At 38.2% G+C, this 26,386-nt stretch overlaps 4 protein-coding genes across 4 annotated transcripts in view; 2 read left to right on the plus strand and 2 right to left on the minus strand.

Annotated features, from left to right (window-relative positions):
- Positions 1-26,386, minus strand: part of pptc7a (protein phosphatase targeting COQ7 a) — a 182,106-nt gene that overhangs the window by 142,901 nt on the left and 12,819 nt on the right. The window lies entirely within an intron of this gene.
- On the plus strand, positions 868-14,444 carry si:ch211-166a6.5 (clustered mitochondria protein homolog). The gene is made up of 26 exons (XM_060881026.1): positions 868-1,077; positions 4,513-4,625; positions 5,044-5,215; positions 6,420-6,551; positions 7,011-7,165; positions 7,323-7,477; positions 7,552-7,674; positions 8,374-8,503; positions 8,601-8,693; positions 8,798-9,483; positions 9,634-9,707; positions 9,862-9,966; positions 10,041-10,141; positions 10,317-10,469; positions 10,589-10,651; positions 10,746-10,981; positions 11,075-11,159; positions 11,729-11,882; positions 11,958-12,097; positions 12,218-12,298; positions 12,479-12,604; positions 12,705-12,814; positions 12,899-12,992; positions 13,142-13,270; positions 13,352-13,425; positions 13,528-14,444. Exons 1-26 carry the CDS (start codon positions 1,038-1,040, stop codon positions 13,946-13,948), a joined length of 3,945 nt encoding a protein of 1,314 aa, XP_060737009.1. The 5' UTR covers positions 868-1,037; the 3' UTR covers positions 13,949-14,444.
- On the minus strand, positions 14,043-18,332 carry srrd (SRR1 domain containing). The gene is made up of 7 exons (XM_060881027.1): positions 18,040-18,332; positions 16,057-16,097; positions 15,827-15,963; positions 15,644-15,742; positions 14,957-15,108; positions 14,583-14,628; positions 14,043-14,260 (listed from the first exon to the last, which is right to left on the minus strand). The coding sequence occupies exons 1-7, from the start codon at positions 18,174-18,176 to the stop codon at positions 14,063-14,065; spliced, it is 810 nt and encodes a 269-aa protein (XP_060737010.1). The 5' UTR covers positions 18,177-18,332; the 3' UTR covers positions 14,043-14,062.
- rad9b (RAD9 checkpoint clamp component B) overlaps positions 18,866-26,386 on the plus strand; it is a 13,353-nt gene continuing 5,832 nt past the window's right edge. Inside the window, exons 1-9 of the mRNA XM_060882101.1 lie at positions 18,866-19,002; positions 19,213-19,283; positions 20,335-20,472; positions 21,980-22,094; positions 22,308-22,407; positions 23,037-23,143; positions 23,251-23,351; positions 23,741-23,805; positions 23,877-23,999. Of these exons, the coding sequence (XP_060738084.1) occupies positions 18,945-19,002; positions 19,213-19,283; positions 20,335-20,472; positions 21,980-22,094; positions 22,308-22,407; positions 23,037-23,143; positions 23,251-23,351; positions 23,741-23,805; positions 23,877-23,999 (878 nt within the window). The 5' untranslated portion in view covers positions 18,866-18,944. The remainder of the gene's footprint in view (positions 19,003-19,212; positions 19,284-20,334; positions 20,473-21,979; positions 22,095-22,307; positions 22,408-23,036; positions 23,144-23,250; positions 23,352-23,740; positions 23,806-23,876; positions 24,000-26,386) is intronic.

Consider the following 26,386-nt stretch of genomic DNA (forward strand, 5'->3'; position numbering starts at 1 on the left):
TGTTCACTTCTTACCATTGCCTATATGTTTACACTGTGGAGCTCCTGCACTAGAAAAAAATCCTCATATGTGAAAACATACTTGGCAATAAACACCTTTCTGATTCTGATCTGTTATTTGTTTTCTAAAAAAAAATAACGTGTCTGTGTTGTAGCATTTGTGCTGAAACCAGAAGTATCGTAAAAACTATTGCCTTTGTACAAGTACTTCTACTCGTTTGACCAGCTCAGTTAGGTGGTCAAACCAAGTTGAAATTTTCAGCAAATGATCTATGTAATAAAGATTCATTTGGAGGTCTGCAGTAAAATGCAATGTACAAGGCCCTAAACCTGCCCTATTGCTTCTACACAACTGTGGCACATTTTTCTCACCAGAATTCAAAGAATCCATTTCTTATCCTGATTAAAGTCTAGAAAGGTGTGAGAAAGACTTAAGTGTTGCTAATGTACACATACATACAAGTGCATTCTTCACATATACTTGAACATTCATGTTGTGAAGCTTCAGACATAGATCGGTGCTCTGTTCAATACTCATGCAGTGCATTTTTTATTGATTTAAGGTTAAAAAAAATAAAGCTGCGATAGTTGTGCAGGGGGAAAAAGGCACGGGTTCCCACCTTCCCCTGAGGGAAAAAGAGAGAGAGAGAGAGAGAGAGAGAGAGAGAGAGAGAGAGAGAGAGAGAGAGTGGGGGAGGGGACGCGCTCTCTCTGTTTCAGTTCAATTGAACTCTATCATGCAGATGTGTGTGGAAGAGAGAGGACACACCCAGTCAAACATGCCTGGCTGAGGCGAGTCCAGTGGCGGAGGGAGGGGAAGAGAGTGAAGGGGGCAGATTGGCCTTAAGCCAGCGAGTAGAAACGAAGGCGTGTCTGACGGAAAAATAAAAAAAAGTGAAAAAGTTGAAGCACAGTCACACCTGACAGCTCACGTATCGCCACGCGTTAAAGACCGGAGGAAGAAGAAAGTTCACACTTTCTAAGAACTCAACAAGTCAAAGTTTAAAAAGAGAAAGATTAAAAAGAGCAAAGGGCAGAATGAGAGACTCAGCCAAAAGAGGAAGCGGGGAGCAGAAGGGTAAGAAGAAGCGGGTTTAATGTCCCTGTTTCTTTCATTTCTATTCGTTTCTTTCTCTTTCGTAATGAAAACTTTTTCATTCCCCCCCCCCCCCCCCCAATTTCTCCTCCCTATTCCTGGTGCTGTTTGTGAGAAGTAAAAGTGGTTGTGTGGACAAACAGATAAGATTGAAAGCTGTGCAGAAATCCGTGCCTTCTTTAATACACAAAACTCTCTTTGTGTTAATGGGAGCCAAGCAGAATGGAGCTGACTGCTGAACATCTACATCTGTCTGGATCCAAACGCTCGTCTGCTCCAGAATGAACAAGTTACACAGTTCCATTTCATGGCTTTTCTTTTGCTTTCAGCACACATCTGCAGAGCTGCAGAGCTTTATCCCCCATTTTGGAGTTCTTCTGCCTTGCACATTTTCCCTGCTTTAACACACCCACTGGGACATGGAGTGGCAAAGTTTACATGATTTATTAATGTTACAGGACAACAGTGCAATTTACAGAATAGCTCATTTGTTCATTTTGCAAAGTGAATGTCTAGACATTATAATATAATATAGTGTCCACATACTTTATTTAGTTTTACTTTATTTAGTGTTTGCAAGGCTTTTATTGCACCATCAATGCGGCCAACTCATTTAATCTCATTAAGCTTATTAATTATCTGGTTAGTTAGCTTACTTTGGTTTAAAACAACAAAAATGTGCACAGGAAATCCAGAGCATTGGTTAGTCATCACTGCTGTAGAGATAATAAAAGTTTCTGTTATGGAGCAATGGATTCATCTCGTCGTAATTTATTAAGGATTTTTTTGTTTCATGAGGTGACTGTCACTGTAATAAACCTGCCTTCAACATGAAACTTTTACTACTACCTTTGTGGAGATCATACTGGCATGGAGCCAAAATGTTTTACACATTCAGATGCGTAGCTGTGTTACAAAATGTACTACAGAGTATTGTAGAGAATGCCGCATGTTTCTGTGTTCTGTACATTTTAATTATTCTCCCATTCTTGGACCAGTTTCAACATGGCAATCCCAGGCCTATAAAAAACACCAGGGGTTAATTTCTCCTCCACAAGCAAGCTTAGATGCCCCAGGTGTCTATGAATTCAAAGTGACAGTTTCTTCTTTCCTTTAGGCAGATTTGTTGATGGGCAAGCTTACACAAAATCAGGCTGGGTCTTGTGTTTTTTAAGAGTTTTCAAATATGTTAAGATAAAGTTTAAAGCAGAGACTCACAGGTATGTCACGGGGCTTGCAATTCCACAAAGAGTTTTTATAGTACTTTGCACCAAACTTACATTTGTGTGACATATTTCTAAATGGGTTTGGTTGCAGGTGCATATATAATATATAATTCTGTAGTTATTAACTAATAATGTGCTCAGTTCACTACTAGTAGAAATATTTTTAGAGGCATTTATTAAATGACAATAACTCACAGATATTGCCATGTAATGAAAAACCTATATGTATATTGCCATCTAATGAATTTATTGTTTATTTAATAATAAATCAATAAATTTATTTATTTATTGTAATCTATTTTTTTTTATAATAAAATAAGTACATATTCTGCTGTTAGGGAGGTGTCTTCGCTTTACCTGGCCTTATAGCTGTTATGAATGTTTTCCTGTCCCTTTCCCATAATTTTGTTGCAGAATTTTATAACACCATGTTTTCATCTGTCCTTTCAGGAAGGTTGTCCTTTAGTGTGATTTAGTGTAGATGGGGACTTGCCTGTATAGTAGACAGAGAGTCCATTGGACCAGTCCATCCTTTGACAGGGAGGTTTCTAGATTTGCCAGGGAGAGCCGAAGTTGATATGGCACAACACTTCTGTCTGCAGATGCCACTGTGTTACTGGTATATGCATTGTTCCAACAGTGTGTTCACTGCACCATTGTGCAGACCCCAGTATGTGAGACTGTCAGGCAGACTAAAAAAAGTGGGGTGTTGTATCGAGAAGTTGTTTTACAAGGCATTGTGAGCTTGCCAACCTTGTGTTGCCTTAGTACTTGATTTGTACAACTGTCACTACAACATCAACTATGCAGACAAATGTGTCAATGTCTCCAAAGGCTAAATGGTTTGAGAATGAGATAAGCAGTCTCAGGTAGAGCTATTTGATGTTGTTCTGATTTTACACTTTGGAACTACATAGTCCCTGTGCCTCTGTGATATCCAAGCTGGTGAGGGACAAGCCTATAGTATCGATCTCGCTTTATTGGGGCAGCTCTCAAAGCAGTTCTGTAAGTCTATTAGTTCCAGCACACTCAAGGGAGCTACCTATGCAGATGCAGACAGCAGTCTTAACATCCTCAATGGGTGAAGGCATTGTAAATAAAAACCTGCCTGAATTTGTGTGGCGAGCACAATGACATCAGCAACATGTTGGGGCAACAGCATGGCTAACATTCTCAATGAATCAAGCTTCAAACTGAATTGTAGGGGAGATACAAGAGATGAGATAGTGGTGAACAGACATCGTATAACAAGGCATGACTAATAGGCCTGCAAGTTGCTAGATGTGGAAAAAACCTCTGAGCGCTAAGGGAAGCTGCACCTAGAGAGGAACTGAGAAGAGTGCCGTACTTAACAATAGAATAGTCTGTAGCAAACTAAGGGACAGATATAACAAGTCTAGCAAGCTAACCCAGGATGAACTCAGCTCAAGCAAGTAGCCTTAATTTTCTGATCAGACTCCAGACCGTATAATACACTCACTATATGAAGATATTGCAGATGATAGAAGTCTGTTACCAGCATTGAAGGACAGGGTACCTGTACCTCTGACATAATTTTTATCATACCTAGCTCACAGACATACATGAGATGGAAGGGAAATTGTGGCTGCATGACAATGTTATTTAATATCAAACACTATTTCATACGGTCACTTTGACTATTATAGAGGCCTCTACATGCATGTATATACTGTACAAGGTATCCAGATGATTCTCACTGGTGGTTAGGAAAGGTGAAGTAGATCTTGAAATCTTCAGGGAAAATGAAATGTATTTTATTATTCATTATATTTCCTTCTTATTTTTCTCAGATTTTTCTGAGATGTCTTGGTTGAAACATTTAATGAAACATTTGTTTCATTATAATGTATATGGGTCATTTAGAAACCTTGGTTCCTCTCTTCTGAGACGTGTGGTTGGAGGGAAAGAGTATTGGATGATAACAGTGCTATACCCATCCACAATTAAATGTGAATTCTGGTGTGACTTTTCTCATTAAAGCTGCATTGCCACTCAGCAAATATGTATCCGTATATGTGTCAGATATATATGTGTTCCAGCGGGTTGAATTCCAATTCCAATTGGATTCACACACAACAATTAAAAAAATTATAATGAAATAAATGAAATGAATATAAGAATATAGCCCATATGTGACAAGTGTAGTCATGTTCATCATTTTATTTTACAGATAGCTCTACTTCAGCCAATGGAAAACGATCTGGAGGATCGAAAGGGAAAGAAGATGATAGCTCATATACTGTGAAGATCCAAGGGGCAGGAGTGGATCCTTTTGAGCTAACGGTGAGACTTATCAAGAAAAAGTGTGATATTCTGAGACAAACAAGATATTTGATCATTCTTATTAATCATTATTTTCATTTTCATCTATGGTTCTATTACAATACCTAAATACCCAAATCTCAGCTTAGATGCTATTAAATACATTTTTAACTGTTCTAGAAAATCACTTGATAATTTGACATTAAAATATATTGAAATACACTTTAATTTTTTGTTGCTTTTTATATTGTATTGGGATAGCACATATTTCAACCGTTACTAAAACTGTTACTAATACTGTTTACTTGCTTTCTGTGATTTGTTTACTGGATGTGTATCAGAGAACACTAATCTTGTTTCACAGATGTTTACAAATTTATTACCACTAAAAGAAGGCCCTTGTGAAATTTGACACACTATTGCGTGATTGTTGGTGCAGGTTCCTAGGTTCTGTCTGGTCCAAGATACATTAATGACAATTCTGAATAGAGAAGAAGTGGCCCCTCGAACATCTCTTGCTCTCTCCATGTCTGGTGCAAACCTTGACCCCTTTGCGGAGCTCCAGAATGTCAAAGGTTTCAAGACAGGAGTCACGCTCAGATTAATGGAAGGCAAGTAAAAAGTATCCGCATGACACATGTTGGATTATTATTCTGCTGTGAACCATATTCAGTGAAAGTGTCTGTGTTTGGGTTAACTCTCACACTAATGCTGAAACAGTTCTGAAATAGTTTTTTGGGTTTGGATTTTGTTTCTTTGTTGTTTTAATGCTGAATAAAAAAAGTTATTTTGCCACACAGGTTTGCCGCTTTACTCTGGTATGTTGCTTTCAAAGAGCTGAATTAAACACCTGGACATTTATGCAGGTTGAATAACTGCATATTATGAAGATCTTGACCTGTAGCTGCATGATTTTACGCATTGTGCTGCGTAAAATCATGCAGTTACAGTTCAAGATCTTTAGTTAATGTCTCATTAAACATCAGAAATGGGAAAAATGTGATCTCTGTGACTCTAACCTTGGAATGGTGGTTGGTGCCAGATGGGCTGGGCTGTGTATTTTAGAAACAACTGATCTCGTGGGAATTTTTTTTTTTTTTTTTTTTTTTACAAATAATGGTGTGTAATTGTACAGTTGAACTGTGCAAGAAATAAAACACAAAACTTCCAGGGAACAAAACCTTATTCAGAGAGATCAAAGCAGAATGACCATGAGAAGAATCTGTTGAAGACTGTTTTTTCCCCCTAATCTTTAACTGTCCAGTTTTGGTGAGCCTGTGTGCATGAGAGCCTCAGACTCCTATTCTTGCCTGGCAGAAGTGGAAACTGATGTGGCCTTCTGCTGTTGTAGCCCTTCCATCTTAAGGTTTCTGTATACTCGAACCAGCCTATCTGGTACCTTCACCAAGTCAGAGATCACACTTATTTCATTCTGATGTTTGTGAACATTAAATAAAGCTCTGTATCTGCTTGATTTTTTTGCATTGCACTGCTGTCACATGATCGGCAAATTAGATAACTACATGAATATGCAGGTGTGTTCCTAATAAATTGGACAGTAAGTGTACAGCATATCTGTGATACATAATATGTCTTAATATGTCCTCAGTGCAGTTCACAAATCATGTTTTTAGCCATCTGTGACTGCATGTAAATGACTGAATTCTAATGAATAGTAACCACACCTACATCCATATAACAACCAGTGCTCATTAAGGTGTCATTAAAGTGTGTGTAACTGTTACAGCTTGATGGTGCTTGTCCTCACCTAACCTTTCACATCTGCTTTTTTGTGTGTGTGCCTGTGTGTTACAGAGCCATACACTCCCCGGTCAGCTCAAGCTCATCTGGCTCGTGTTCAGGAGCTGCTGTGCACTTTTAGTCCACAGGATACCTTGATAGAGGGCAGATCTCCAAGTGTGCTAAACGTGTTCACACACACAGCTGGTATGCAGGGAAAGGCTTAAGATAAGACAAGATTATCCTTTATTTGTCCCAAAGTGGGGAGATTTGCGTAGTTATAAAAGTGATGGCAGTGGGCAAACACCTTAACCGCTAGGCTACCTCATCCCTTAACCCTACCTGACTGTATAGAAAGGGCATTATTTATAATCACACTGCAGTTCCTCTCAATGTTTCTTGCTCATATCAGCTCAGGAAATTTTATCGTTGCCACCTTTGCCTCAAGCTTGCTCATTAAAGATAAATATCAATTTAATTTTAAACTTTGCGATTTTTATTCAAAAAATTTCTTGGAAGCTGCTTTAAGACAATGTCCAATAGAAATAAAATTGAATTGATTATTAAGTCAGATAGTGAATTATGCTATGCATAACAGTCATTTACAAGTTCTTCACATAACACCAACTCTGTCTTCACTCTTGTCTGCTCTCCTGCATTCTTCAGATTCTACTTCTATTAGTCAGCCCTCAAAGAGCAAAAGAGCTAATAATAAGACTGAGCAGACAAATGAAACTCCTTCTCCTCCTGATTACATCCTACCTGGGGCTACAGAGCGCCCCCCTCTGGCCACCTTACTGCCTACCAGCACATACCCTGAGGTACACAGAACTCTCTCTCACACTGTCTCTCTCTCTCTCTCTCTCTCTCTCTCTCTCTCTCTCTTACACACACACACGTTTACACAGTAGGTTTGAGAATGAAGTGAAGTGATGTATGTTAAACAGAGAACAATTATATTAATTTCCTTCATTATAGGTTCCCAGTTGCCTGCTGGATTTGTCACTTAGCTCTTGGAACCCCCCTCCTGGCTCCAGGAAACTGCAGGGTGACTATCTGTACATTAGTGTTGAAACATTGGAGGGCAAGCACTATGACATTACATCATCTCCTCGAGGGTTTTACGTGAACAGGTGAGGACATGGTTACCCCTAACTTAAACTAAGCCAGTTGTGCTCCCTCTCACTGTTTGTCTATTTGATTTCAGGTCTACTGAGCATGCTTTTGACCCACGTCCTGCCTCATCCACTCTAGTGTGTCACTGCCTGACTGACCTGCTGTCTCATCTCAGTCAACAGTTTAAGCATAACTTTAATACACTCCGACACAGGTAACCTATAACTGTAGACAATGCATAGGCCTATTCATGACTTAGCAATTGATGCCCCTTTTGCCACCTGTTCTATATTATACCTATATTATACTTAGGATTTATTTAAAATACTGTACCTACAGACCAGCTATAGTTATATATATATATATATATATATATATATATATATATATATATATATATATATATATATATATTTAAAACTGATTTCCTGATTGTGCGACCTATTTTCATGTCCAGCACAAATGTTTCAGCAAAACACCCCCACAAAATGATGCTTACCCCCATATGTCACAGCTGTCAATAACATTACAGAAGCTTGTAAAAGTAATTATGTGAATTTCTGGAATTTTCCAGACTTTTATAGTCAGTCAACTTGGTATATGTAAAGATTTGGCCTAATAGAACTTTGATATAGTAAATTAAGGCCAAAATAAATCTGTCTCTATTTTAGAGACCAAAATAAATCTGCTTTTGTGAACTTCTTTCTGAAGTTCCGAAATTTACATTAAGCACAACACAACTGGAGCTGGCACAGTCTCTATATGTGTGTGGAGAGGAATTAGCATAGCTGCTGTTTATAATTTTAGCAAGCTCTAGATGATAATGTGCGTTTGATCAGATGTACTGGAGCACTATGATCTGTATTGTGTGTGTATGCCTCCCTAAGTGTGTATGTGTGTCTTTCCATATCAGGCCTTCTCTGTCAACAGAAGAGTCTATGTCCACCCCTTACCACACTATGAGCTGGTTGGGGGGTTCAGCACTCTATTCTCACAAAACCAACCATGGCTGTAGACTGGGTTTAGAGGGCCTTAATAATCAGGTATTCTTTTTCTTTTACCTTCTTATTTCCAAAATGTATGATTGCTCTATGCATCAAATTCAGTTATCTATACTTGTTTCTCTCTGTGTGTGTACAGGCTCCAGACTGGAATGAAGAAATACAGACAGCTAGAGATCTACCACAGACCACCTTAGAAGAGAGACTCCAAAGAGAAAAAGCCCTACTACAGGTCCACACCTTTAAAAACCAGTGCACACACAAAGAACTCAGCACATATAACCATACACTATATTCAACCTCCCTGTCTAACATCTTGCCTTTATTTCAATACAGGTAAATAGTGCCTTTGCATGGGCCGCAGCCCAAGCTGCCGAAAAAGTGATTGATGGCTTTGTTGATCCAATTAATGGTTCTAATGAAGCCCCAGCATTCCTGTGGGGCGGTCTTTTTATGAGCACTGGTGGGCCTGGAGAAGACGGGTTGGGTGGCGATCGAGGTCGAAGGGCAGCACAGAGACTTGAACTACAAGCTATTCAGGCTTACAGTGATTTAGAGGGAGATCTACAAGCTCTTCACACTCTCCCGACTGCTCTAACAGATTACAGAGGCCTTCGTCTTTGTGTCCAAGGTCTGGCACCTGGCCTCCAGGCCCAGGATCAATCTGGGGTCTCTCCTGGCCTCTTGTATAGCCTCAGTACTGGGCCTTTAGAGAACCCAGCCCGTAGGAAGCTTTTGCAGCTGCTAGCTCAGTCAGCCAAGGCCCTTGGCTTGCAGAGGTATGCAGTAGTGGGCCCCAGTGGCTATCAGGCTGCCCTGTTCACCTCTATGGATGCTCAGGGACTTTTGGGAGCAGATTGCCGTTATTACATCCTTGATGTATACCGTACAGCTCCGGTTGATGCCAACTTCTGCTTGGCCGAAGGGGTAGAAGAGGCGAAAGACGGCAATGTTCCCAGGCGTTTCCCTCATGGGCTATGTCGCCTACGTCCAGAGCTAGTCAAGGCTTTCGTGCAGCACAAGTAAGCATTGATCGATATTGTGTTTGTGTTAAGTGTAGGTAAAACTCATTTTATGAATTTTTGTTGTTCTATCTTCTAGGCTTGTCATGAATTCTGTTTCCTTATAAGTTTTATTGTTATTATTATGCCTATTGTCTCTGGTTACTTCAGGCATACTGAGTTTACAAAGCGTGTGAGAGAAAAGATGCAGGAGAGTGAAGGCACAGAGGATTGTGGACAATCAGGTAAGAAAGCATACTTGGGTTTAAAATTTGTTGTACAGAAAATCGGTACTAGGACAACTATTACTACTATTGATAAAAATTGTAATATTTTAATCTTCCCAGCTTATTCTCAGTTCTGACATGGATTTGTATTGAATAATTTTGTGAATTACAGGTGATTCTCGAGGCACAGAAGCAGTGAGAGCAGCCTGCAAAGATGTCGGCTCTATCAGTGACATTATCTTTGAGATGCGTTTTAACCCTTCTGTCTTCTCTCCAGGCAAGTATATCATTCCACAACAAAACCACTTTCTTACACATCAAATAGGCACCAAACGATTTTTGTCTCTGCAGGTGTCCAGTTTCCCAAGTCTGAGGGTGCTGCTGTGGCCTTACAGGAGAGATTATTAAAAGAGGCTGCTGCATTCATCATCAATGATCAAATACCAGCATTTGTGAGTGTCATGATGTTTCACATTACTTTTGCTCATCTTTAGTGTGGCTGCAGATGTTCGTTCTAACCAGGCATCCTAGCAGACAACATAAGACACTTTTGCTCAGCAGTTGGTATGTTGCACTGATCTGTGCTTATTATTGAATATTAATACTATTGTTTGTGCTGATGGGTAGATTAACGACTGTCTGCACTACAATGAGATGCCCATAGATGGAGCTACACTACGACAAGCCCTGCATCAGAAAGGCATAAACCTCCGTTATTTGGGTCTGTTGATATCCGCCATCAATCAGTCAAGTAACAAGGAGCAACTAAGGCATATTACTGTAAGAAACTGTTACTGTCAATGCTTGTAGAATTTAAAAAAAAAATCTCATTTTGGTCTAATAAATATTTCCTATATTACATAGCTTTTTTGCATTCCTTTTTTGTTCCTGTCTACCAGAGACTGGTTTTCGGGGAGATTGTAGTACGCTGTGCTCGAAGGATCTTCAATGGCTATATACAGGTATTGCATTATTTCTTAACTTACATATACACCACATATTCATTTCAATGTGCTATGCTTTAAAGTTGTAACTTACTGTCCTCAAATTTTTAAGGGCGTGGAATTGTCTAACCTGTCAGCGGCTGCAAGTCACTTTTTATGCTGCTTACTGGTGCCTCACTTTAGTCCTGCCTCAAATAGTGAGGAGTCTAAAAAACGCTCCAGGAGGCGTGGAAATAAAGGTGGAGGAAGCACTGATAATACTGCATGGAGCTTGCTCAGTGGAAATGAGCTGTGGACCCACATATGCCAAGATGCTTTAGAGACCTATGGTGTTAAACAGGCACTTGGGTGAGCTATTTTTTTTCTTTTCATTTTCTTATGTTACACATGTATTCTGATATATCTCTAGCGCTCCTTTACAAAGACATGAAATGCCTGCAGGTCAAATATAGACCAGTTGGTTGAGCAGTATGGGCTTCAGAAACTATCATTATTACGAGAGATCTGCTTGAAGACTGGCATACAGGTACAAACCTAAATCATATACAAGTATACTAGCCTCAAGATTTTCAGGTTTCAAGAAATTCCCAATTTATAGAGTCAAAGTCAATTCAAGAGCTTGTTTTTGGCTTAGTTATTTTAGTTTTATCATTAACGTTATATACTATCATAAACACCATTGATATACATCACATGTACAAATATTTTAGTGTAAATACAATACATCCATGTGCCCCTGGTAAAACTGCAGTATAAATATATTTATCAGATTTTCAAACCAAATGAACCATCCAAACACATTTGCCCAGTACCCCACTAGCACTTCCTAATACTTACCGCTTTGGCCTGATCAAAGTGCCCCTGTTCACTTTTCTCATTCCAAATGAACTATATGATATGTTAGAGTCATTTGAAAAATCTAATTATAATAATAATTTTAAAAAAAGACACGGAGCTAAATAACATTTGCTTTTATTTTATTTTGTCACATAACTCCCTATGTCATCCAAATGTTATTGAATTCCTTGCTCAACAAATATAGAAAATAATTCGACTAGTAGCTTAATGTCATGTTTTTGTGTTTGCATACAATAGCTCCGTCTTAGAGATTATATCCTGGACAACCGTACCAAAGCCCCAATTTCTCCAGATGATGTGCTAAACCTTCTGCCTGTGGTCAAACACATCAACATGCCAATAACTGATGCAATGCGGTCATTCTGTGCAGCCCAAAGTAGCCTTCAGAAAGGTTTGCATTTAACAAGATTTTCTATGTAGTGTAATAGTAAAATTATTCATGTTGTTAAAAGCATTTCTTTTGCAGGGTTGCTAGAGCAGGCATATGAGCAGTTGAAAGAGGCAGCGTACTTGTTTGGTCGTGTCTGTGACAGTTTACACCCTGAGGCCTGCAACTGTCTCACTTTACTGGCTAAAATGGCTTATGTTCAGGGCCACCCTGCTGAGGTAGACATTTATTATTGGCTCTATATCATTGGCATATTTTCCAGCTTGAAGTAACAATAAATTACTTAATTAACATAGTTTCTTACTTACTTTTAACAATCTTTATTAATCTATTGTAAGGCTCGCAGTGTACAAATGAGGGTGGTTGTCATCAGTGAGAGAGTGCTGGGCTTCGACCACCCAAATACCATTCAACAATATGTAAGTTATTTTAAAATGTAAAGAAAAAGCATTGTGCATTCTCTCTCTCTATCTACTGTGTGTGTATGTATGTATATATATATATATATATATATATATATATATATATATATATATATATATATGCGATATGAAAATCTATGAAAAGTTAGAAAAGACCCATTTTTGATGTCTCTTTAGGCTTTGTTGGCAGTGTACTTGTTTGCTGGAGGAGAGACTGCTTTGGCCTTGAGGTGTCTGTATCGAGCTAAATTGCTTATGGTAACAGTACATGGGGAGGATCATCCATATACAGCAGTATTGGACGTGAGGATATAAGCATTTACTTTAATACCATAACACTCCTGTCTATCCATCATGTCACCATCATTTTTAAACCATTTAACACCATTGATCTCTCTTTCAGAGTTCTTTGGGATTAATGCTCCAGGGGGATCAGTCCCTGCAGTACCTACAGAGTGCACTGAGACTCAATACTTCTTTCCGAGGTGCCATGGACCTTTCAACTGCCCTGAAGTAAGATAAACGATGTACTAACACAACTATACATTTATGATCAGCAGTGACTCAGATTGTCAAGTTGTAAATGTTTCTTTACAGTCACCACCTCTTGGCTCAGAGGATGTGTGTAGCAGGAGATTACAGAGGAGCCATGGCTCAAGAGAAGGAAGCACACAACGTGTTCGAGAAGCAGGTAAGATGCTACGGTTTTCAGCAACTTTGGCTTCAAACTGGATTTAAGTTGTATGGAACCAATGCAGGAACACATTTGTGAACATTTTTATTCACAGCAAAAGTGTGCATAAGAAGTTTATTTAAATTTACTGTTTGTTATGTATCTAGTATGGTGACAATCATCCGCAGACTAAATGCAGTTCTGACTTCTTGAAAGCCGTCACCCAGCATGCAGTGCGTGTGGAACGGTCCATACGACAGGCGGGGGCCGAGCTCACAGACCTAAGCACTCCTGAGGTATGAGCATGATCACATAATAATGCACTTATAATGCCGATTTATTTCAGTGCTTTTTAATGAACTACTCTCTTTATTCAGAATCTGGTTCCCTCTTTCGAAACTACTTTGGAGCAGTTAGCGCTTGTAAATGGTATCCTGAAGACTTCATACAGGTAAAGTGGACTTTAATGACCTAATGTGAATGGCTGTTACATAGCACAGGGCTGTTACATAGCACAGGTTGGGCTGTACTTAACTTCCTGTTATTTTTCCAGCATGAGGCTTATGGAATTCAAAGAGAAACTGAAAGAGAGAAAAGCTAATGAGGAATCAGAGAAAGTGAAAGCAAACTCGTCCAATGAAGTCAAAGTTGTTGAGGAAGCTGCATCCAGTGAGGAGCAGAGTATAGAGGTGATTGATGGAAATGCTATGAATCAACCAGAAAAAACAGATGCCTTGGAGGACAGACCTGACCAAACCCAAGTGAATGGGGAATTTGAGTCTGACATACAAAATGGAGATGTAACAACTGCACCTGATGAAGATGAAGGCAAATCATCAATACTTGCAATAAAGAATCCAACAGAGTCAAAAGAGATCATTACCGCAACCATCTCTGAACCGGCCTTAGTAAATGGAGAATGCAAGGCTAACGAAGAAGTAATGCTTGTGGAGAAAGAGACCCCACAGAATTGAGACACCTACCACTGCAGAAATTGCAGAGATACAAACAGACAAAGATCGTTAACTTCGTGGGGGAGGGTCACACACACACACACACACTAATGTGTTCAAGCACAATTCTAATTTTTATTTTGGTTTTCTGATTTGCTGGATGATCTCCAGATCTTGGCAGTGCTCATACTGAGGCTCTGAAGGCTCATACCAGATTGATTCCGGGAGTTTATGAAGCTTGTGTGGAGGGAAACGGATTACGGCAGTATCATTAAACACATCTAAGAAACGCTGTGAGCAGGGCAGGCTTGTCTCCTCACACACATCTGTTACCTTAAACACAACCATGTCAAGGGATACAACTTACAACAGCAAGAACAAACATATGCTTTCTGTCTAAATATATTACCCATTTGAAACAACTAATTACATACTTCCAAAATTTCAGTTTTTTTCTTTATGTTTTGGACATTTATCACATTCCTGATAACAATTGCAAATAAACACTATTCTTTAAGACTGTGTCTTTTATGAAATGTGTCTTCCATCAGTATAACTCCATATAAAACTTTTAAATTAAACAACAGATTAAATCAATTTCTGTCTTAAAATCTGTGGTATAATTTGCACATCTACCAAAAAACTTTAAGGATACATCGGAAAGAAAGCTGTAGTCTCTGTCAAGCTCCCTCTGAAGCATTCTAGAAATCATAAAAAATAGGTTGAAGAATTAAAAAACACATACATAAGTATTTAATATTAAAAATCTGATGCCATTTTGCAATACATAAATTAAATGTTTAAATATTTTATTGTTACCATTTTTGTAACTAACGTATTTGAGTAACAAACACCTTCTGAAATATGGTGTTTGTCTAAAAATAGGATAATATTTAATCTACCAGCAATATCTCAGGTTCAAAATGCTAGAGTTGTCTCTTGACTAGCAGCTAGTACACAAAGTGATTAATTTCTGAGTTTGCTATACATTCAGTCTCTGGATTTGGCTGGTGGGTGTGTGGCACATACCGCTCCTGAATGCCAAGAAAACTGTTGCCAATAATGATGACCTTTGGTAGGATCTGAGGACTCCAATTCTTCCACAGCAGATTGTTGTACAGAGCTTTTCCACAATGCATTAAGTAGAAGAGGGTGGGGTGGCGTACTGCTCGCTTTCCTTCCTGACAAAAGAACCATGCCATTGAACGTCAATGTAAGGGACAGTCATTTTTTAAATACAAACAAAGCTTAGACTTGATCCACATAAAGCTGATTTTCCCCACTGGATGTTAAAAAGCCAGTCCAACAGCACTTACAGCTCTAGTCTATACAGTTTTGACAACTTTGTATCAAAGTGTTTAGGCTATTATTAAGCCCAACACCATATGAAAAAATATTCCTATGTACATATAGCCTTTTGGCTAAGCAGCTTACTGGCTGCTTAAATTAGTGCCTGCATCTTTCCACATTTTAAAACAGTAAAAACATTTCTTTGCAGTTTCTTTTTTTTTTTATTTTAAATCTTTTTTTTTTTTTTAACATTTCTTTGCAGTTTCTTTTTTTTTTTTAAGCTGTATTTGCATACATGGTGTTGCATGTATGCATGTGTTCTCAGCCAACCCCAGTCCAATCCCAAAGGAATATTAGATCTTGCCAGTACCAGTGTGAAGCAGGTATCAAAGCAAAAAGCTATGGTTCTGCATGTGTATTAAATACCTCATTTTCACTCAGCACATTAAAGCCCAACTCTCTGAGAGTTTCACATTCAGACACTGTAAACACAGGGTCATACAGGCTGCACTGGACCACAGCAATCTGAAAAACAGAAAATAATTTTACCAAAAGCCTTTCAGTTCTATTTAAATAAAAGTGTATTTTAAGTATTAATAGCAGATTCACCTGCAATGCATCCAACAGCAGTAGCAACATGGCAAGCTGATATCTAGCAGACACGGAGGAGGAAAAGTTGCCCAGACCATAACATACACACTCCATGAAGCAATCAGTTCCTTCAACTGTTTCCTTCAACATGATCTCTGAGACAAAATATAAGTGAGACAGAAGACATGTTACATTAGCTGACTAACTCTATGGGACTTGTATGAAATATCAATGTGAAACTCAGTTACCTTTCCATCCTGGCCAGAAGTCTTCACACCTCAGCTCATTGCTGCAAGAGCAAGAGATGTAAATATTAACAGCTTAACATGTATGAGTAAGAAGATTCTTCTTATAGACCAATGTCTTGTGTTAACTTTTAAGAACGATATCTGTAAAAGGTGCACAGGGACACCCTGGTAGGGGTAGTGCAAGCTTCCTGAAGCAGCATGCCTTCAAGTAATGCCTATGAGGAAGAGATGCTCCTCATACAGTGGCAGGTCAGGAGAGATACATGGCCTGCATCACCAACCTTAGTCACAAGTAGTTGTGTAGATAGCTTCAGGGTGGACATGAAGTCCAGCATATGCATTATTATTCATAATAAAATCAAGCACATCATCATCACTTTGTTGAAGGTCTAAGAATGAAATTATCCAGTTCATACTCATTTTCTTCAGTTAGTTACTTGAATGTTTCATATAATTATTTTAAATAAACTGTAATCATCCAAGGATTAATGTTATTGCGCATGTTATTTCTATGCATCATTTAAATTTAATTTCTATGTATGCTATATCTTCTAATATACTTGAGTATTTACATTACATCTTCCACAAGTAGGTGTGCAGCAGACATTTACTGTTATGCTGAGTGAGAGATTGTCAAAGGTGCACAGTATTGTGTCAGGTACAGAGTATTGTCAAAGGTGCACAGTATTGTGTCAGGTACAGAGTATTGTCAAAGGTGCACAGTATTGTGTCAGGTACACAGTACTGTCAAAGGTGCACAGTATTGTGTCAGGTACACAGTATTGTCAAAGGTGCACAGTATTGTGCCAGGTACACAGTATTGTCAAAGGTGCACAGTATTGTGTCAGGTACAGAGTATTGTCAAAGGTGCACAGTATTGTGTCAGGTACACAGTACTGTCAAAGGTGCACAGTATTGTGTCAGGTACACAGTATTGTCAAAGGTGCACAGTATTGTGCCAGGTACACAGTATTGTCAAAGGTGCACAGCATTGTCAAAGGCGCACAGTATTGAGTCAGGTACAGAGCATTAACAAAGGTGCACAGTATTGTGTCAGGTACAGAGTATTGTCAAAGGTGCACAGTATTGTGCCAGGTACACAGTATTGTCAAAGGTGCACAGCATTGTCAAAGGTGCACAGTATTGAGTCAGGTACAGAGCATTAACAAAGGTGCACAGTATTGTGTCTGGTACAGAGTATTGTCAAAGGTGCACAGTATTGTGTCAGGTGCACAGTATTGTGTCTGGTACACAGTATTGTCAAAGGTGCACAGTATTGTGTCAGACATACACAGTATTGTGTCAGAGATACACAGTATTGTGTCAAAGGTACACAGTATTGTGTCAGAGATGCACAGTATTGTGTCAGACATACACAGTATTGTGTCAGACATACACAGTATTGTGTCAGAGATACACTATACACACTATTGTGTCAGAGATACACAGTATTGTGTCAGAGATGCACAGTATTGTGTCAGAGATACACAGTATTGTGTCAGACATACACAGTATTGTGTCAGAGATACACTATACACACTATTGTGTCAGAGATACACAGTATTGTATCAGAGATACACTATACACACTATTGTGTCAGAGATACACAGTATTGTGTCAGAGATACACAGTATTGTGTCAGAGATACACTATACACACTATTGTGTCAGAGATACACAGTATTGTGTCAGAGATACACAGTATTGTATCAGGTGCACAGTATTGTATCAGGTGCACAGTATTGTGTCAGGTGCACAGTATTGTGTCAGAGATACACAGTATTGTATCAGGTGCACAGTATTGTATCAGGTGCACAGTATTGTATCAGGTGCACAGTATTGTGTCAGAGATACACAGTATTGTATCAGGTGCACAGTATTGTATCAGGTGCACAGTATTGTATCAGGTGCACTGTATTGTCTAACTGTAGATTGACTAACAAAAACTAACCGATTACTAACTCGAACTTTTTTCTTTTCTTACATCGCTTCTGTGATTCTGCGTTTGTCCCGTTGGCGGTCCACAGCCTCGTCCTGTGTCCTGTGCGGCTGAGAGAGTTTTCCTTTGCGGGCTGTTCCTCTTCCTCTCCGTACAGAATGCCACTCACTGCTGTCAGCCATTAATGTCAGGGAGGACAAATCACTGAACACAACTGTCCGTCACCATTTGGCATCATTTACTCCTGTATGTCTGGGCAACGTTATAATAAATGCTGCTAAAACGCACGAACTGATGTAGAAGACATGACATTACTGAGTCCAGCTCCCACGCCTTGCCTGGTGTTACACCCTAATCTTTCCGTATCACACTGTTTATAGTTCCTAGCTTACGATTCTTGAACGTCTATTTCACAGAAAGATTTCAAATCACGAAAGGCTTCCACTGCACTAGGAGCTGCAAAAGAATGGGCTATAAATGAAAATACATAAAGAATAAGCTGATTTAACCGCTTATACACAGTGTAAACAGAATTTTAAGTGTAATTTTATTTTATATATTACGTTCCATGGCTCCATCTAGAGGAGCAAGGTAGTAAGTCTTTTTCCTTTTAAAGTGGAACGGATAATAGATAATAATTAAAAAGCCAACTTTAGCTCGGATGTGAGAGATGAACAGAGTCACAATAGTCCTGCAGGTGGCGCTCTGAACGCGCCGCACGTGCAGCGCTCACGAGCGCCTCTGTTTTTTTTTTTTAGCAGGTTTGCTATCAGTCGTTTGGCTCAAGTAAATACGTGAAGGGAATAAAACTCTTCATAGATTTTTAAGTAATTTAAATTCATTTAACATTATCAACAAGTGTAGTAAAAGTCTAAGTAGTAAGCTGACTAATAATCTAATAGTAAAGTTATTCTTACATAATTGTGTAGCTACTATTGACCACAATTTTGATGATTATAAACGTTACTGAAAAAATGAAGTGTGTAATTGAAGGAAATGGTGTGAAAGGTAGGATTCTCTCTCTCTCTCTCTCTCTCTCTCTCTCTCTCTCTCTCTCTCTCCCCCTCTCTCTCCTTTCTCTCTTTTTATCTCTCTCTCTCTCTCTCTCTCTCTCTCTCTCTCTCTCTCTCTCTCTCTCTCTCTCTCTCTGGTGAGATTTTGCCTGTTATTATGTTCTAAGTCTGTCTGCTTTTTTGTTTGTTTTGTTTTTCCCCTCAGTTTTTGGAAAGGCAGTTCATGCTCTGTCACGTATCAGTGATGATATTTGGTTGGACCCACTGGAGAAAGGGGTAATATACCTAATGCCTACCACATCTTGGCTCATGCAGTTCACCATTATTACAGTCAACTTTTCATTGTCATTTCAATCATATATAGCTGGTGCAGTAACACAGTGAAATTAAACAGCGTTCCTCCAGGACCACAATGCTACAAAAAGAAATAAATCTACATAAAACAACACAGAACTAAGTTCATTACACAGTTTTAAATAAAGTGCATGTTTGCAAACAATACAAGAGAGTGCAAGACAGAAGACAAAATTACAATAAATGAATATAAATTACAATAAAATTCAGTGCTCAGTGATTAAAATGATGTAACTTTTAACCTTCTGGCTTAGAAAACCAGGTTTTGGGTTAAAATATTTTATAACTTGAAAGTATTCAGAAAATCATTTTATGTACAAGAATAATTTAATATTCTATTAATAGAATTATTAATTATTAATGCTAATTAACCTCTAATCTTGCCAATATATGATTTCAGTTAAGACTTCATTTTTGCAGCCCTTACAAACAGCTTGTCATGGAGCTAATGTTATTGATAATTAATTTTAATACTTTTACTACCATACTGTGTTTAATCACTTATTAAATTAATATAGGCACATTAAGACCCTAACCTTATTTGAAATCCGTTTCTCTTGTTTTATCCATTGTTTTCTATCCACTTTGACTGATGCTCACTCATAATTTCAAAGGGTTTTGGAAGGAGTCTTCTGTTTTGCTGTGGGCTTGCAGTAGAGGCACATAGAATTTAAGAGCACCCCAAGTACCCTTTAGAATTTATGTACTTAGCCTAGTGAATTGCCAAGAACTGGTGACTCACAATTGTTTAGTCTTCATTTTATGCAAACCTCCAGTTATGTGAAACATATAAATCAATCTGCTACCTGCCATTTTTTAGGTAGAATTTCCATAGCTGAACAACCTATATAATATAATATAATATAATATAATATAATATAATATAATATAATATAATATAATATAATATCTCTAAAAAAAAATTGTCATTACAACTAATATAAGCCTCTTTCTCCTGTTTCACACTTTAAAGCTGGCGCTGCGGACAGTAAACCAGACCCATTCGGCCTATGCTTGTTTCCTCTTCTCTCGAATGTTCTTCCGGCATTATACCTCAACTTCAGACCAGCGACAGGAATATAAGTCTGCAAAATGCAAAGTATCCTTAAAGGTATGAAAAAGTTATAACTGTGCACAATTTCAGTAGAATTGTACATTTTACACAAATGGACAGATCATCAGTTCATTAGCTAGTTCACCAGAGAAATGAAAGCACCAAAGTGCTTGCCAAGTCCCATGTTTATCTTTGCCTAGAGGCCCAATTAACTATGTTCACAACCCAGTTCACAATGATGTGCAATTATTTGCAGTATATTAATACATAATACGGACTACATTACATTTTCTTTTCACTGCTGTGATTGCGTTTCTATCTTAAACAGAATTGCACAGTTAAATGCAATCAAATTGTGTTGATTGCTTTTAAAGGTAGATTGGATTTACAGTGTTCGCATTGATTTTTAAAAAAGCTCTTCCCTGCTGAATGTTTTTTGTTTTATTATTATTATTATTATTAAAAAGATCACGTGACATAAGGGCAAAGGGTTTGTTTTCCGCTGTGGCATTTAGACTGCATGTCAGATATAAAACACAATAATACTTGTGTACTGCATTCAAGCAATATTTTCCAAGAAGAGTGTGGTTACTGCATAGCGGTTTTATGTTTGTGAGTGAAACTGCGCTTTTCAACACTCCTATAAGCAAGAAATTAATTTCGAGCAAGTAATATTTTGGTTAAAAATGTTAATTTGTGAAATGTTTTGGTCACAAATGTTGTTTTGCAAGTGGCATTTTGGCCAAATGTTGTTTTTAGATATAGATATTTCAGATATAGATCCTGAAGAAGCCACATTAATTTTATAGCATGTCAGCTAGTTCACTCACTTATATGGATTTTGACCATTGATCCTTTTCATCTTCAGTTAATGAACATAAGGTAAAAGTTATATTTCTAGACAAAAGTTGTATGTCTGAAAAGTATAGTTTGGCATTTTCACTGAATTCCACTGATGAACATTACTGTAGTAATATCATTTTGCTGGAAATTGTGTCACAGGTGTCACAATTTAGTGAGCCAGGTTCCTTACCACTGCCTGAAGTTGTGTACACGATATACTGATTTGCCACCTATATGCTGATTAAGATGCACCCAGTGCAATTTTACATGGTGAACACAGACAAGCAGAGTGATACACACAGGAACACATCCAAGTGATATTATTAGAAATATAAACACTCATAGAACACTGCACAACTACAGTCAGGTTGTTGAACAAGTTGAAAAGATTAAAAAAGAACACACACAAACACACACAAATACACACACACTTAAATATATTAACATCGTGCTTAAACTGACTGCTGTGAATAATAAGATACTATGAATAAAAAACTTATATCCTGTAATCCTCTTGTCCATCCTGGCCAAATGACCTGGTTGCCCTTGATAATACTGCTACAACATTTCTACAAGTTAGTAGTCTGCATTTTAAAATTTAGTCCAAGTCAGTGAAATCATAATAGCCTCTATTTTAACATTCAGTTCCTGTAAGAATATACAGGGTAAGGATCTTAGTTGTACTGGTAGTTTTAACTTAAATTGTATATGTGTTTTATAGTCGGTGCTGCCCCTCTTTCGCAGCATCTCTACATTAGAGCGCAGTGTGTACAGATGTGAGATAACTATCAACATCTTCGACCACAGGGTGGTATTCCAGTTTAAGTGCAGGAATGGTAAGTTGATTGTACAGTTAGGAATGTATAGCTGAAATTTAGATTTGTATCTGTAGCACTAGGGGGCAGTGTGCACTAGCCTATAAGCACTAACATCCATCTCTCTCACCATGATTATTTATCTGATACATTATGCTCACATATCTCAGATATTATTTTTAGTTGTTTGCTTTATCATATATGAATGCATTATCTTGTGTTAAAAAAATATAGGAATAACCAAGACACACAACTTGGGGTACCAAGAATGTGAAGCACTGCAAGCAGTTTTTCCAGCTCACTTGTGTCCCAACATTCTAAAGGCACATCCAAAGTAGGCTTATAACTGTTATGTATACGGTTTTTACCTACGAATAATTGTTACTTGTCATTCAGCACTTCTTAGTGAATCAAATATTGTCAGAGACATTTGTGAAGTATTTATTATTATAATGACAGCCAGGTCCAGGATGCCTGTAAATTTATTCTAGGAGATTAAAAATCTCATATCAAAAATGTGTTTTTAACAATGCTTTCTGGGTTGCAACTGTCCATATATTGTGAACCTGCTACATTCTTAGTTTTCTGTTCTTGGCTGAGAGAAGTGGAGCCAAGTGTGATGCACCGTATGGGACAGTTTATAGGCATTGCACTGCTGAATTGGCTTTCTAGAAAATAAATAATAATCAATTGTTAAGTGAATATGAATGGATATGTGTATGATGCTCACCACACAAAGCTTTTAATAGTATTTTGTTTCATAAGAACCTCTGGGGTGCCAATAACTGCGATACACTGTTTTGTTTAAGAATTATATTCTTTGATATATTTTGTTTTATATATGGTATGTACTTCATATTTCTCATATATTTCACTCATTTTCAGAGGTATTAAACTAATTGGTTACCGAGGGATCTTTAGATATGTTTCACTCAAACATGAGAGATTTCGGTGTTTTCTCAGACTTCTCAGTGACATCATGGTGCACTTCCCTGTCTCACAAGAGGAAATAACACTATCCATTTCACCCACAAGGGTGATACTGAAGAATTATTTTGACGAGGACAATGGTCAGGAATGTATTTCAGTGATTTTATGATTATATGATCTACTGCATTAAAAACAGAATGAAACAAAAGAATTTTCTACTTTTAAAATGTTAATGGTTTGCACACAGATCGCATCATGTATACAGAGATGTTTCTACATCCTGATGAGTTTGACTACTTCCATCTCAGAGTGGACTCAGATATAACCTTCTGTCTCAAAGAACTGAGGGTATGAACAAAGAAAATCTGTTACATGTGTCTGGACTGGATTTCCTGGATAGTATCTTTATAGAATAGTGTGTATGTCAAGTGGATGATACAGAAAGACAGATGTCTGGACTCAGCTGCATTGCTTGGCCACTAAACTGTCACAGTGAGTTACAGAGTTGGATGGAACACAGTGTCCATGGCATACTCTAAGTAATACATTTGAATAAAGTGAGGAGGGGGTCATAGAGACCTGTATCAGGTCAGTCTGTTCTAAAAAGATATATATTGTAGATTGCTGATTTGATGGATGGTAATGTTATTTCACAATGTCCTAGACCTTTATTATGAATGTGGTTGCTGTTCACAAGACACAACTAGTTAAATATCATGCACTTGGTTTTTTTTTAGGGCTTGCTGACATTTGCAGAGTCTCATGGCCTACAAGTGTCTGTCCACTTTGGTTCATCTGGAAAGTAAGGATGCATTTACTTAAGTCTTTAAAATGTTTGGTAGACAGTGATAAATATGGAATACTCTCTTTTAGTCCTGTGTCGTTCAGTTTGGAGGATATGTTGCTGGAGGCTGTAGTAGTATTGGCTACCCTAGTGGATCCAGGCAATGAGAATCCTTCCCAGGTGTCTGTTGCCCAGGAAGTTGCAGCACACAGGTGACACAATGTCTTGAACTTTAAGAATTTAAGATGTCAGACACATCTAGAGATAGTATATAAAATCTCTTGTTTGTAAAAAAGTACAGCGCTGCTTGTGTGTCCTGATGGTAAATTTTAATAAGGTATGTTGATAGGAGATAAAATACTAAGGACACAATTGAATATTTTGAGGCCACAAACTAAAAGTTATGTTGTGGTCACCTACTGGGTTATTTGAGTCCACAACTTAATATCTTGTGTGAATACCATACTAAATTTTTCACTTTAATAAATTCGGGTGAGGTAAGCCAGTGTATATACATTTTATCGCACCTGTGACATACCTGTGTATATTCATATGTGTTATTAAATGATTAAGCTATAATATTATCACTAGGCTTAGGTTCATGTGGCTATAATGGTGTATGATGTGATGTTGATCAGTTGTAACATTATAAAATTGGTTATCTTGTTAAAGTAGCATCTGTCAAAGGGTGGGATATACAGTATCTCACAGAAGTGAGTACACCCCTCACATTTTTGTGAATATTTTATATCTTTCCATGTGACAAATTACACTTTACTCCTCAAAATAACACACAAAATTAATGTCTAAACCGCTGGCACACCCCTAAGTGAAAATGTCTAAATTGGGCCATTTTCTCTCCCCGGTGTCATGTACTGTAACTCATTAGTGTTACAAGGTCTCAGCTGTGAATGGGGATCAGGTGTGTTAAATTTGGTGTTATTGCTCTCACTTGCTCAAACTGGTCACTGGAAGTTCAACATGGCACCTAATGGCAAAGAACTCTTTGAGGATCTGAAAAAAAGAATTGTTCTCTACTGTACATACTGTAAAGATGGCGTAGGCTATAAGAAGATTGCCAAGACCCTGAAACTGAGCTGCAGCACGGTGGCCAAGCCCATACAGCGGTTTAACATGAGAGGTTCCACTCAGAACAGGCCTCGCATTGGTCGACCACAGAAGTTGAGTGCACGTGGTCAGTGTCATATCCAGAAGTTGTGTTTGGGAAATAGACATATGAATGCTGCCAGCATTGCTGCAGAGGCTGAAGGGGTGTGGGGTCAACCTATCAGTGCTCAGATCATACAGAGCACACTGCATCAAATTGGTCTACATGGCTGTCGTCCCAGAATATGATGCACAAGAAAGCCCGCAAACAGATTACTGAAGACAAGTAAGGACATGGATTACTGGAACCATGTCCTGTGGTCTGATGAGACCAAGATAAACTTATTTGGTTCAGATGGGGTCAAGAGTGTGTGGTGGCAACCAGGTGAAGAGTGCAAAGACAAGTGTGTCTAGCATGGTGGTGAGAGTGTCATGGTCTGGGGCTGCATGAGTGCTGTCTGCACTGGGGAGCTACAGTTCACTGAGGGAACCATGAATGCCAACATGTTCTGTGACACACTGAAGCAGAGCTTAATACGCTCCCTTCAGAGACTGGGCCGCTTGGCAGTATTCTAACATGTGATGTGGGATGTGGTAGCCTAGTGATTAAGGTGTTGGACTACCGATCAGAAGGTTGCAAGTCCACCAAGCTGACACTGCTGGGCCCCTGAGCAAGGCCCTTAACCCTCAATTACTCAGTTGTATAAAAATGAGATAAAAATGTAAGGCGCTCTGGATAAGGGCGTCTTCTAAATGCTGTAAATGGAAAACGTAACGACCCCAAAACACACCTCCAAGACGACCACTTCCGGAAGCTGTGGGTAAAGGTGATAGACTGGCCAAGCATGTCTCCAGGCAAACTCTTTTTCGCCATGTGGGTTCGGATTTAGTTTTTCCTTAATAATAACCTTTATTTAAAAAATGTATGTTGTGTTTACTTGTGCTATCTTTGACTAATATTTAAATTTGTTTGATCTGAAACATTAAAGTGTGACAAACATGCAAAGAAATAAATCAAGAACAGGCAGGGTGAGGAGTTTCTGCCACTGATGTGATTGGAGACTCAATAAGCACCCTGCCCACTTCCCCTGGTGACTCTGCTGTCAGGCCAAAGCGCTCCCAGGACGTCCCCCAGAAGAATTATTGTCTCCTTTTAATATTTCTAATAAACTGTTAATGTATTAAATCTGTAGTTAAAATTAAAACAGTAGTTCTTGACAGGAATAAGCATTTTATTTCCTGGTTAAGAATTTTTTTCATGATATTTCTTCACATTTCTCCTACTTGAGTATATTATTTTGCACTGACAAATGAAGCTCTGTTTCATTTTCTGTTTTACAACCTATTTTTTTAACTGTTTTTAAACCATTTTTGTCTGTTTTTAAAACAGATAAAGCAGAACTTCAATGTTTTTTGCATGAAATGATCGTTACATAAAGAAAAAAATAAATAAATGGCTAATATCATCTAAATTAGATGCTGTAAGAAAGGT

Source organism: Tachysurus vachellii, chromosome 11 (genome assembly GCF_030014155.1).
Source record: "Tachysurus vachellii isolate PV-2020 chromosome 11, HZAU_Pvac_v1, whole genome shotgun sequence".
NCBI lineage: Eukaryota > Metazoa > Chordata > Actinopteri > Siluriformes > Bagridae > Tachysurus > Tachysurus vachellii.